The 14,255-nt window shown below is 35.1% G+C and overlaps 1 protein-coding gene and 1 long non-coding RNA gene across 3 annotated transcripts; both read right to left on the reverse strand.

Moving 5' to 3' along the window:
• Positions 1–1,112: 1,112 nt before the first annotated feature.
• LOC140821134 (uncharacterized) lies at positions 1,113–2,616 on the reverse strand. 2 transcript variants are annotated; one of them, XM_073181551.1, is made up of 6 exons: positions 2,485–2,616; positions 2,304–2,411; positions 2,152–2,221; positions 2,004–2,111; positions 1,805–1,891; positions 1,113–1,209 (listed from the first exon to the last, which is right to left on the reverse strand). In XM_073181551.1, the coding sequence occupies exons 1-5, from the start codon at positions 2,517–2,519 to the stop codon at positions 1,805–1,807; spliced, it is 408 nt and encodes a 135-aa protein (XP_073037652.1). In that variant the 5' UTR covers positions 2,520–2,616; the 3' UTR covers positions 1,113–1,209. The 2 variants fall into 2 exon arrangements, with proteins under 2 accessions (XP_073037652.1, XP_073037651.1); XM_073181550.1 differs by lacking the exons at positions 1,113–1,209; positions 1,805–1,891 and having other exon boundaries at positions 1,895–2,111.
• Positions 2,617–2,678: 62 nt separating this feature from the next.
• LOC140821135 (uncharacterized) lies at positions 2,679–3,840 on the reverse strand. Its single transcript, XR_012115648.1, has 3 exons — positions 3,478–3,840; positions 3,136–3,389; positions 2,679–3,052 (listed from the first exon to the last, which is right to left on the reverse strand). It is a non-coding gene; the product is annotated as an uncharacterized lncRNA (long non-coding RNA).
• Between the last annotated feature and the right edge of the window lie 10,415 nt (positions 3,841–14,255).

A 14,255-nucleotide genomic window follows, 5' to 3' on the forward strand; every position in this document is an offset into this window, starting at 1 on the left:
GAAAAATATGGTAGTCTTCCTTTTATTTTCATTTTTTTGAATCATACATGGAAAATCATTGTTTTTACTTGCATAATTCTTCATGTTAATGATGTACAAAGGGGCTGCCATGATAGGGCCATTAGAAGAGATGCATTTCTGTAGGTTTAAGGGTCTTAAGATGCAAGAGGTAGGCCTATTATGTTCATGAAAGAAGGGGCCGCACGATTTGGTGTTGGGGAAAACTAGGGCACGATTTTGGGATTATGAAAGTGTGCGGCCGCTACACTACAAGAAAAAAGGCCAAAGACAACGGTGAAAAATCATTGTCGTCGGTATTGTAAAATTGTTTTTAAAGGCCCTGTTGTTAAAGAGTGCGATCAAAGACAACGGTGAAAAACCGTTGTCGTAGGTCTTGAAAAACCATGGTTAAAGTCCATGTGGTTAAAGGGTGCGGTCAAAGACAACGGTGAAAAACCGTTGTCATAGAGGACTAAAACAACGGTGAAAAACTGTTGTCTTAGGTCTTATAAAACCATTGTCAAAGGTCCTGTGGTTAAAGAGTGCGCTCATAGACAACGTTGAAAAACCGTTGTCGTAGACGTCTAAAGACAACAGTGAAAAATCGTTGTCATAGCACGAAAAAAAACGTTGTTAAAGGTCCCTATGGTTCGCTCGAAGACAACAGTGAAAAACCGTTGTCGTAGCTCTTAAAAACCGTTGTCTTATAGCAACGACAACGGTTTATAACTGTTTTATTTTATCGCATTCGACAACAATTTGTCAATGCTTTTAAACTGATGTCTTTCGCTACAATATACAACAGTTTTACAACATTTTAAATCTGTTGTTTTTGAGTTTGATTTACATCATTTTAAAACTGTTGTCATATATATAATCATTTTACCAAACCGTTGTAAAATCATTTTAAACTGTTGTCTTATACGTATAATCATTTTAACCTTGTATAAAATCAATTCAAACGTCAACATATATACTTGATCAAGAACTAGATGCATACAACATAAATATGTCATTCATAGACTTGTAATCTACCAAACCAACAATTAAAAAAAAGTATGTAACCATATTCCAAAAAATAGTCAAGTTCACAAAATAAAAATACCCTAAAACCAAGACTTGCACATGCATATCACTCCAAAATATATTTTGTAGTTTGTTGGAATGAATTTCTCTGCTGGTGCATCTTCCAAAACATCATTACAGTGCCTGGGAAAATAAAAACCACATAATTTTAATGGTTTGATTAAAATCTAGAACAAAAAATGGTTTAAAATACTTTAAAACAGACCTCATGGCCTAGAAAAATTTTGGCATAACCTCCCCGCAAGTAGGACATACCAGAAAATTTTAAAACACACAACAACAATATATATTCGAAAAAATTTAAATACGACCATACACCACAGCTATCACCTACAGCCAGACCATACAACACACCTATCACCTATAATTATCGCACTCTTTCAATATATCCCGAAAGCAATGAAGAGATCCACAGGTCATGAACCAACAAACGTGCAACAAAAAAAATCACATGTCAATCCAGTATCATTTGTATTGTAGGTCCACAAACTGAAAGGAAAATGCAAGAAACCAAAATAATCACTTTTGAAATACACAGAGAATATGTTATAAAAATCTTAAAGTAGAAACAAGAATTTCACCCAACTTAGAAGCTAAATAATGTGAAAAATGACTATTTCTGAAATAGCCCATAAACATGTTAAAAAATATAACATTAAAGTAAAAATCCGTTCAATATGAGCTGTATTTTTTCAAATAAGATGAAATCATGTCCTACCTATTCATAAATATGATCCTGTATGCATTCGGCCAGCTCGGTGCGCACCTCATCAATTTCTTCCATAGAATACTCCGTTTTTGTGAACTATGAACACACACAAAAATTATATTAGTAAAAAAACACAACTTAATGAATTTTCAAAATGATAAGTAGATAGATAACTTGTAATTATTTTAGATAAGCAAGATAATATTACTATCGATGTTAGTGAATCCCCCTCAAGAGTTGCAACTTCTTCAGTAATCTGCATCATGAATCTCATCACGTAATAACCACATTGTTTCGCATCCGGTTTCTTAGGAGCCTTTAAAAAATGTCAAATTGTTAATGAGAAATACACATACCTTTATGACTTCCCATTGTACACGCTTTCTTCCTTCCCTTCCCTTAGTTGAGTTAAACAATGTCAACGCCCTTCATTAATATTGAACATAGTTGATATATGAGTGTATTTTCATTAAATGAAATGGATCATTAAAATGGAATATGAACTCACATTTCCACAACATATTTCCAATCCTCATTGCGAATGCGATGACTTAGGGAATCCACCAAATAAACAATCTCATTATAAGGCTCGATGACAGTGAGAGTCCAATGAAAACTAAACACAAACAAAATAAGTGTATGCAAGTCACTAAAAAAACAATTGAAAATTATATTAGGATCTTACTTACCCACAACAACTCAGAACCAAAACCAATTGATCCATTGCTACACCACTTAGCCTATCCGCTAAAGAACTCGCCCTCTTGTTCAACCTTTCAGTTTTACCTGTTTTGTCGTGTGTGTTTTTTTTTTCAAATTTGGGATGCTGTGTTGATTAACAAATCTAAATTTGTCAATCTTGTTTTCTCTCACCATATTTTTATAAAGATGACTGTCATTTCAAGTAAAAGAAAATCAAAACTACACTACATACTAAACTAACAAATTATATGCATCTTATATAATAATATAAGAAAAGAACAAACAAACTTTAAGTTAATCGAATACTTACCAAATGTAGACGACTACACAATTTCCTGAAATTGGCTCCAAGTGATACAAAGGACTGATGTCCTCAAAGTGCAAGTTAACTTCATAATCATCTGCAAATACTTCATGATCTAAAAGAAATGCTAATTTCCTTCCATTTTCAAGGGCTCTCTTACAATAACAATACACCATGCGAACTGCTCTTTGCACATTTGATGACAAAGTCTGGTTTCTTTCGACACTGACAGTTTTGTCCCTATGACGCTTCTGATAATTGTATTCTGAACATGTTAGGTGCAATACTAGAGAATTGGACAGACATTTACTTCGAAATATAAGCATACGTGTACCTATTGTCGTAGCATTATCAAATGATTTGGCCAAGGCACATGTGTTCCTACGGCATCACCAAAATTTTCACATTCATTGGGAATCGGACTGGAAAAAGTGCTGATTTTTGCATTGCTTCATCAATGGATACACGCATACAATTTTGAGGTAATGAAACACCATGAAGCAAGTTATTAACTCCATTGACCTCAATAACTGTTCCATATGCAACAATGTCTGTGCTAGAATCCAATGTCAAAATAACAGGTTCCCCCTAACAGACAAATAGTTATGTCAATGAATTGTACAAAATCTTTAGTTAAAAAATATAAAGTACTATATAACCACAACAAATAATATACCTGTAAAGCAACAGATTTTTCCACAACTTTCATTTCAACATCATTCAAATCTTCATAACTGGGGAAAAACTTGTCGATTTTCATTTCACTTTCATTCACTTGATGCAATTTTACCGAGCAACTTCCTTTGTCATCAATCTCACTGTCCCATGCACCTTTTTTGTAGACAATTGCTTCAAGTTTTTGAATGTGTGTATCTTGCTCTTGAATTAATTTTCTAGCCACTATCAACTATTTTTTTTGCTCAATCATTAGCTCTCTGTTAACATCCTCAGTCTTCCAAATTCTACCAACATTGAAATATAATGTTGGAGTGATGTGACCTCCAACAGCTCTCACACATCCACCATGTTCATCTGAATTGACTGCACTGTCCCATGCACCCTTTTTGTAGACAATTGCTTCAAGTTTTTGAATGCGTGTATCTTGCTCTTGAATTAATTTTGTAGCCTCTATCAACTCCTTTTTTTGCTCAATCATTAGCTCTCTGTTAACATCCTCTTCCAAATTCTACCAACATTGAAATATAATGTTGGAGTGATGTGACCTCCAACAGCTCTCACACATCCACCATGTTCATCTGAATTGACTGCACTGTCCCATGCACCCTTTTTGTAGACAATTGCTTCAAGTTTTTGAATGCGTGTATCTTGCTCTTGAATTAATTTTCTATCCTCTATCAACTCTTTTTTTTGCTCAATCATTAGCTCTCTGTTAACATCCTCAGTCTTCCAAATTCTACCAACATTGAAATATAATGTTGGAGGGATGTGACCTCCAACAGCTCTCACACATCCACCATGTTCATCTGAATTGACTACATTCGTGAGAATATCCTTTTTTGTCCCTTTTATTTCAAGTTACCCCCACGCTTTTGTTGTATGTAATCATCCTGTCATCCACTTGAAAATATTAATTACTTCAAAAGGTTTCATTAAAATAAAATAATTGATTTTTATGTATAGTTTGATTACAATCTTTTCTACTGTTATTTGCAAACTCCTGGCCATCAAAATCCCCTTCTATATTCACTCGCCCTTTTTTCCAAATAATAGCTCTATTGATATCATCATCGTCACACAATTCACTTTCCTACATACAAGAACAATCAAATGATGTTTGTCAAATAGGTTAAATTTGAGAAAAAAAAAAAAGCAAATGCAATGATATATATCACATGCTAGGAAAAAAAACAGTCACCCATGTTACAAGTATTCATGCGAAGGAAAGAAACAGTCACTGCTTGGACGGCACAAATGTTGAAATATACTTACTATTTCTTCAGCAAATCGTGCATATCCCTTACTTGCAAGGCGATGAGGGTATATATTCTTCTTCCTTCTTTCCTTCTGTTGATCACTTAGTTCCTAGTCAAGTGAAGAATGACACATATCAAATTTTTTTTAATTGGTCAAATACTTCATGGTTGATTTATTTTCAAAAAACAAAAAAAAGATACTTCCAATGAATTTATCAGACATGCGAGTCATGACAAAAAAAATCCAGTCATCTCGTGCAATACCATAGCCAGTAGGTGGTTGCTCCTCTGGTTTATCAACCTAGTTTGAAATGAATGTTTGAGTGAGATGTGCTTTAAATTGACGCCACTTATTATTTTCCGAACTTAAACATCCCTTTTTCCAGCTTGGGGGAACATCAAAGGTCAACTGTAAACTTCAAAATTGGAAATACATTAAAAAGAATGACATAACATAAGTTCTATATAAACAATATGAATATTAATTGAGAAAAAACAATAGAACTTACATTAACAGATTCCCATATCAATTCTTTCACTTCACTTGGAACTTGCTTCCATGTCTTGTAATTTATCTTAACTTTTTCTCGAGCAAGCACACCAATATAACTCTTCATTTCAGCAGCAGCTTCTCCTACTGGTTGTCCAAGTAGATTGAATCTTACCTCCTTTCGAATTCCCTGAACCCTCTGCCTACAAAGCTTATCTAGATGTGTACAACCTCTAGATGTTCTTGTAGTTTCAGTGTCTGTAGATCCCAACATTTCCTTTCCATCAAAACTCTTGTTAGTAGAAGTAGATGCAATTTTTCCTTTGCCCTTCCCAATCAATGCAGGCTGTCCTATACCTTGCTCGATTCATGAATTGTATCATCTTCATGAGACCCAATTTTAAAATTTCTAAAGAATGTCAAAGTCCAGATTTAACCTGTTCAACAAAAAAATGAAAAAAAAACATATCAATATAGAAATAAATACACAATATATACAACAAAAAATAGGATAAGAAATTCATCTTCAATAGAAATCCAACATATACAAAGATAAATAAAAGTATAACTTCAATATTGTCTACAAACTCCTATTCAAAATAAAAATACATATCGATATTGTCTACCAAAAGTAAAATATCTTTGGTTAAACATTGTTGACCCAAGTCCCATCAGAATCTTCACGAAGGCATGATGGTTCATTGTCATGTGCTCCATCAACACCCATTGATTGTAACCGTCTAGTAAAAGATTGATAGTGAATCAAAGTGTCTTCCAATTCATCACCATTAACGTGTTCAAATGACTCCCTAGTAGGAGTTGCATGTATAATACTCCATTCAGGATCTTCAATGTAAAATACTTGCTTTACTTGACTTCCCAAGATAAAAGAGTCGGATTTGAATCCAATTCTTCTCAAATTTACCAATGTGAAACCAAGATCATCTACTTTAATACCATTATTATTCTCCACCCAATTACATTTGAACATTGGAATTTGAAATTTGTGGTAATCGAGTTCCTATATTTCCTCAATAACTCCATAAAAAACCATGTCTGAAACAATTGGGTTTTTATCCTTTGCACTGGCAACTTGCATTGTCTTCGCGAAGAAGCTTACTCCAGAGTTTTGAGTAACTCGTATATCATCATGTTCTTTTGTAGCATATATATGTAACCCCATCAATCAGATAACTAGAATACTTTAACACTTTGTTGCTAGGTCTGCACGCCATCCACTTCAATATTTCTGATATTTGATGGGTGAAATGGTCAACTAAATGTGCAACCTATATTTCACAATGCCAAAAATTTAGATTTTACGTAAGATACCAAGAGTTGTATGTACATGTTAATATCAAGTATTTTGGAACTTACAGTATCTCGCAACCAGTTAGTAAACGTTCGGTTATGCTCATCTTGTAACAACTTTTTGGACTTGGCTTTATGAGGAAATATTTATTTTAAATCCACCATGTGTTCTCTAATGAAATAAATTCTAATAGATAAACCAATAGAATTTATGCAAAGTTCATGAAAGAATTGATAGGCTGGAGATCTTACTCGACATAAGGATCAATCTCAACATCATTTGTCAATACATAACGATTTGCTTGTTGCAGCTCATCATGACTAGTGGAGTGCACAACTGCTCCCGATAAAGGCGTAGTAAGTTCTATTTCTCGAAGCCTTGATGGTATCCCAATTGTGTGGTTATTAGATAGATGATCTGAGCAAAATTCAACAGCCTCTTCAGCAATGTAACATTCGGCTATACACCCTTCAGGCTGATTGCAATTGCGCACATAACCTTTCAAAATCTTCATTTTCAAATGGGTACATGTGCCTATACCAAACTGGTCCACACAATTTGACCTCCCGCACAAGATGAACAGTTAAATGAATCATTATGTCAAAAAATGAAGGGGGAAAGTACTTTTCAAGTGAACACAATATCAACACAATCTCTCTTTGTAAGTCATCCAACTTTAAGACGTCTATCACTTTACTATATAACACATTGAAGAAGAAAACAGCCGGGTGATAGTATCTCTGACATGTTTTGGCAAGATACCACGAATGGCCAATGTAGGCAATTGTTGCATTAAAGTGTGATAGTCGTGTGACTTCAGGCCAACAAGTTTCGTACCTTTACTCCCGACAAAGAATTGCAAATACTTTTTTTCTCATCCTTACTTAGTGTGTAACATGCTGCTGGCAAAAACGTTTTCTTCTCCCCAATCTTTGGTGCCAATTCAGTCCTTAAATTCATTTCCAAAATATCTAATCTTGCTGCTACTCCATCCTTTGTTTTTCCTAGAACGTCAAGTAACGTACCAATGAGACTTTCACAAACATTTTTTTCAATATGCATCACATCAAGAACATGTCGAACATGTAGATCTTTCCAATACTCAAGTTCAAAGAATATTGATTTCTTTTTCCAGCATGTTATCCCGTCATCGTTCTTTGACTGAAGCTTTCCGCTGAATTTTCCACAATGATAATTAATTCTTTGAACTCTTTCTAAAATTTCATTGCCATTCAATGGTTTTGGTGCGAGGTTAAATTCTTGCTTCATATTAAATACCTTCTTTTGTCTTCGATAAGGATGACTTAAAGGTAGAAACTTTCTATGACCTGTATATGAAATTTTTCTACAATGTTTCAACCTTGTCGAATATGTTTCTTCTGCACAAATAGTACATGCATGATATCTTTTCACAACACATCCTGAAATGTTCCCATATGCATGAAAATCATTGATTGTCCATAGTAGAACAGCTCTAAGAGAGAAAATTTCTTTTCGATATGCATCATATGCTTCAACACCTTTATCCCATAAGCATTTTAAGTCGTCAATAAGAGGTGCTAAGTAAACATCAATATCATTACCCGGCTGTCTAGGTCCAGATATCAACAAAGTGAGCATCACAAATTTTCTCTTCATACACAACCATGGTGAAAGATTGTATGTGATAATTAAAACAGGCCAACAACTATATGCAGAACTCATCAAACTATGAGGATTGATCCCGTCTGCTGATATAGCCAATCTAAGATTTCGTGGCTCATAAGCAAAATCTAACCACATGCGATCAACTAATTTCCAAGAGGGCGAACCAGCTGGATGACGCAAGTATCCATCACGAATTCTTTTATCAGCATGCCAAGTTAACTCCTTGGATAACGCTTTATTCCGAAACAATCTTTGAAATCTTTGAATAGGTGAGAAATACCACAAGACCTTTGCAGGAATTCCTTCATTTACCTTCGATTTGTTGCCTAACTTCCACCTTGACGTCCCACAAGTAGGGAAATTTGCAAAATCTTCGTACTCCTTTCGGTATAAGATACAATCATTAGGACAAGGATGAATTTTCACATAGTTCATCCCTAATGTGCGTAAGCTTTTCTTTGCATCATACAAATATGAAGGCAATTCATTGTGATCTGGAAGTATTTCTCCAAAAAAATAAGTAGATCAGTGAAACTTTTATCACTCCAACTATATTTTTCCTTCAAGTTAAATAATTTCACAACTGTAGATAACTTTGTGAATTTAGCACATCCAGGATATAAAGGTTTATCTGCATCTTCAAGTAGCTTATCGAATTGTCTTGGATTCTCAGCAAAACTTTCATATACACAATGCACAATATCTATAGGTTCCTCACTAAATGATTTGTGTTCATCTTGTCCTACTCGATCATTATCATTCATTGAGTTCTCTTTCGTAGATCTTTCCCCATGCCATATCCATGTATGTTATGTCAAATCAATACCATTACAATACAAACATGCCCTGATAGTTTCAACATTTTTCTTCCTTAGATTAGCACATCTTGCACATGGACAAGGTATTGCATCAGAATAGGGAGCATTTTTAGTGAAAACTACCAGAAAGACTCAACTCCAACATCAAATTCATGTGATAGCCTATCTTTTGACATCCATTCTTTGTCCATTGTTGGTAAAACTACTCAGCTAACAATGAGCCCAAACCCTTCAAAACAATTTTAAATAATATAAAAAAATCTTTTATTGATAGCCTATCTTTTTAATATATATATATATATATATATATATATATATATATATATACACACACATGTATACATAAATAGAAGTCATGTAGCTACTCCTTACCCGAAGTAGGCTAGTAAGACTCCTGAAAACTTCCCAGATCAGCATACACCTAAAGGCGTTGGAAGTAGTTCACATTCTTCCAAGACATGCAACAAGTACATTTTCTCACAATTGTAAAACATTCTCTCCATCTAATCTACATTACACAAAAGAACCACATTAATCATTTCTACTTCAAATACAAACCATTTTCATTCAATGACAAGCAACAACCACAAATAAAATAAGTTGCACCGATGACAACATTTGTACTAACTTTACTTTAAGAATTAAAAGGAAAATCACACACAGGTTCCCAACCATTCAAAACTTTCAAGGAGAAACATAATTGATAATAAAATCAAGCATCTGCACTGAATTATCTCATGGAAGTCCTTGAATTCCCTAGAATCCCCAAATGGATAGGCACCAACAAGCATTACATATAATGTCACTCCGCTCATGTCGGCACCTAGACTAGACTAGACTACATTATTGACCTGACCCTTCGGCCAACAAATGATATTTAATTCATTTACTTTATTCAACTTTGAGCTCCTCGAACCCTTATTTCTTTTAGGATTAAATTATTATTACTTTATTTCATTTTTATTTTTACATAAGTTTGTTTAATTGGAGAAGTAAACAGACTACTAAAATATTTTTGTTAAAAAATATATTGTTTAATTACATGAACTCCAACTAATATCTGAGATTTGGATCAGGTATTGATGGAACGAGAGGTTCAGTACTCTCATGGGCAGTAAGATTTAAAATAGCTTTTGGAATCGCTGAAGCACTAAATTACTCGCACAACAAATGTCAAAGTCTCGTTATTCACAAAGATGTTAAATCATCAAATATCCTTCTCACCGAAGAATTAGAACCACAGGTACTCCGGCATAAATTGGTGTAGAAAACTTTTCATTTTTACAAGTAATTAAAAAGTTAATTAGTTCCAATGAGATTTCTTACTGAAATTTTTTACACCGGCATAACTTGGTGTAGATGTCTTACTGAAATTTGCTCTCTTTTTAAGTTTTTCTAGGCATTATACTAAACAGCTTTTCGCTTTTAGGCAAAACCCAAACTAGAAAATGGCGATTTCAACAGCATATTGGACCCAAATTTGGCTGGCAATATAAATGAGATTCAAATGCAAAGAATGGCTCTGGCAGCAACCTTATGCCTAACTCAAGCAGCACGCCTGTGTCCCAAAATGTGTCAAGACATCAGGTGTGGTACTCTTTGGCATCTCTACCATCAGGTGCAGATCCATGGGAGGGAAAAAACCCTCTTCAAATAATAAAATTTTTAATTCAATGTTGAGATTTTTTAAAATGTAAATCATTCTCAGATCAGTTTTCTGTCTCCATGTTGCCGCCAGCACCAGAATTTTTGGATCCGTTGTTGGTTACCAGTCAGTCTTAAGATTATTGTCCTTATTCTTTGTTGACTATTTCAGATACTAAAGATCCTCAAAGGAGAAGAAGAATGTATGAACGAGATAAAACTGAACGATTATTCGAAAAATCAATATGAACAGGCTAAGACTTTATGAATCAACATATATGTGTATTGACTGTGAATGTATATACAATAACACAATTTAAGGAAAACAATTGATATTTTAAGCAACTATGTTATTCCTGGGAGAAGAGCAAGGAGGTGTGAGAAAGCTCATACAATATACAAAATTCATACGCTTCAGGGAGAGCATATTATCGATAAAATAAAATTTTAAAAAGCATACTCATAACATAAATTCACACTCTTCGCCCTGTTCTTATCCAGTGCCAGATTCGGCAGCTACTTAAAACTACTATAATACATCTCAAACAACCTCAAATGACCCAAATAATCGAGTTAAATTCTTACCCTAACGGATGACAAATCGCGCGCAGAATAGGATTAAGATTCACGACCTTGCCTTGCTCAAAACTCCCGATTAAAGTTGCAATGAAGGTCGACCGGACCTGGGCTACCTTTGCGGTTCCTCGGTGACGGTGAACAACGGGCGGCGGCTTTGATTCGGCTATGAAAAAGGAAGGCGACGGGAGAGGGTTTGGTGTGTGTGTGTGTGTTTTGTAGCGACTTCGATATATCGATCTGTTTTTATTATTAATTAAGTGTAAATTTAAATTGTGTGATGCGAGAAGTACTGTGTGGGGGATAAGTTGGGGTTTTGAAAACTGTTGTCTTTGTACCCAAAAACACGCTCATAGACAACGGTTTACTAAAAACGGTTTTAGTAAACCGTTGTTGTTGACTCATAAAGACAACGGTTTCTAAATAACTGTTGTCTTTGACAAAGAAAAATTTCACAAAGACAACGGTTTTCTTTAAAACCGTTGTTAAAAGGAAAAAGACAACAGTGTCTGATAAAACCGTTGTCTTTTGAGTGTTGTAAAATGTTGAATTTCAGGTAGTGCTAGCTGCTATAGGGACGTGTTCATGGGTCCTAAGAGGGCTGATTCATGGTCCTAGATAAGTCAAGGGGTGGTTGTGCAAGGGCTAGGGCTGGAGCCGTGAGGTTGGGGTCGCGTGAATTCATGTAGGTTTGGGGTTGAGGGCTGTGCATGCTTGGTTCACTAGGTCTAGTTCAGCAGCTTGCTAAGGGTTCAGTCATGGTCCTAGAAAGGTTGCATATGGTCTGGACTCGTCGGTTAAGGGCTAGGATCGAAGGGGGCTCATGGTTGGCTAAAACTAGGGTTTTCGAAACTAGGGAAGAAAATTTAGTAGCCTTCTATGCTTTTCTGATCATCTAAATGGCTTGATTTGGGATTAAAAAGGGTTAGTTAGGTGATAATAAGCTATGGTAAAAGTTTGGTGATGTTTGGTTAAGTTTCAAGTCGATTCGAATTAAAACTGGACGTAGGTTCAAGTTTTAAACTGAATTGAGAAATTAGTCGAGGAGCTTAAGTTTACGTCTAAGAAAGGTTTATGGGCGTATTTAAGGTGTTATGTTAAGTTTGGATGGATTTGAGCGTCGTTTTAAGGTCCAGGGTTAAATTGGAAGAGTTAGGGTTTCAGGGGCAAAACAGTAATTTTATACCTGAAAATATTAGACGTCCTGACAGTGCCCTAAAGGCTATAATGAATGTTAATATGGTTATTTTGAAAGATTATTGGATTTCATGATGAAAAACTTTAAATGTTAAAAGTCGTGTTTCATGCTTGGTTGATCAATGTTATATGCATGAATTTTTATAAGTGATGGATATGATGAAAGGATTAAGGATGTAACTTGATTTTGACTAATACGAATACGAATACAAAAGGATATGATGATATGTAAGGACAAGGCTTGGTTGATGGGCGATAATGTCATTGACGTCCCTGCCGCCTGGTACCATGGTTATATGTAAGATTGATCAATTGACAAACAACTGAAACGAAAGTCACAACTTATGATCTGAATTCAACAAAAAATGAAACATATACATATATGATGAAAGGAAATGATTTAAAGTTATGCATGTTAATGATAAAGCTATTTTATTTAAAAGTATTTTCACTATTGCATGTGAATATATATGTACTACTTGTTGTCATGGTTAAAGTTTGCTGAGTCAATAGACTCACTAGCTGTAAGATCTAGGTAACTCGAGCTACGTAACCTGATTGCATGCAATCTAGGGTTTTACTAAAATATGTGTTTAATTAATTTAAAGCACTAAATGTGTGATTATTGCATGGATATGTGTTTCATATCATGATTTATTAAGATTTCATGTATTAGGGCTTTTAATAGTATTTCGCGCTCGAAAGGGGAACAGAAACCAGTGAAAGTTAAGGAAAAAATTATTTTTATTAAATAATTATTTAATATATGGTGTAAATAAAGGTATTTTTGAAAATGGGTCTTGGTAGAGAATTTTTACTCATCGAGTCATAATTTAAACCGGTACGCAAATTTTAGCGAGCCGAGTTTCTTTTATTAAAACCTACCTTCAAAACTTAAACCTATTCCTTACTAATTCAGCTGCCCCCTTCATAAACCTCTAGCAGCCTCCTTCGAATTTCAGCAGCTCTCCCCTTAGGTTTTCTAAAGGTTTTTGCAAAAAAAACTCCTTCCCCGTCTCTCCGCAAGTTCTACACGTATATCTCAAAGGTTTCGAGTGTAATAACGCAAAGACGAGATTATATCTTGTTTTTCTCATCATGCACATAAATATATGTTGGTTTGTATGTTTTTGCATGAGAAATTCTTAGTCGTATCATGTTGTGTACGTTTTAATCGATTTTGACGTTAAATATGCCTACACTTTTTATGTAACTCACATTTTCATGGTTCTTGTGCAAGGGGATGTTAGGGATAGGTTTTAAAGGGTTGTACAAGTGAAGGGCTAAGGCGTCAAGGTGCTGGAGTCGGGGTGTGATCGAGTTTGGTTGAGGGAAGATTGGGTCAAGGGCATAGGTTGATGCATGGGGCTAGATTGGGAACTGGGAAGGGAATCAGCTATAGAGGAGTCGATCCAAGCTACGGTGCAATACCTAAGGGGTCTAATACATGGTCTAGGAGGGCTCAACCACGGCTGGTCACACTCTAGTAGCCGATCATACAGCAAGGGGCGAGTAGGGTCGGGCGTTGGCTTGTTTTTCGAGCGAATCACGTAGGTCTGAATGCATGGACAGTAAGCTTGATTAGGTTTAGTGCAGAAAAGATTTCACCGCCTGATCTCGGTCCTAGGTAACATTGGTTCAATTCTGGTTCAAGTTGGTTAGGTCTATGATCAAAAAATCGAGGGCTTAGCGCATTAGGGTTTGTAGGTTGCAAATGGTAGAAAATTACAGCAAGGGGCATCCGTGCTTAGGGGAATCAAAAGGGCTGGAATTGAGTTTTTTACGGGCTGGTAGTGTGAGATTAAGTTGTGATAAAAATTTGGGAAATTTTCTTTG

Source organism: Primulina eburnea, unplaced genomic scaffold (assembly GCF_022965805.1).
Source record: "Primulina eburnea isolate SZY01 unplaced genomic scaffold, ASM2296580v1 ctg431_ERROPOS247445, whole genome shotgun sequence".
Lineage (NCBI taxonomy): Eukaryota > Viridiplantae > Streptophyta > Magnoliopsida > Lamiales > Gesneriaceae > Primulina > Primulina eburnea.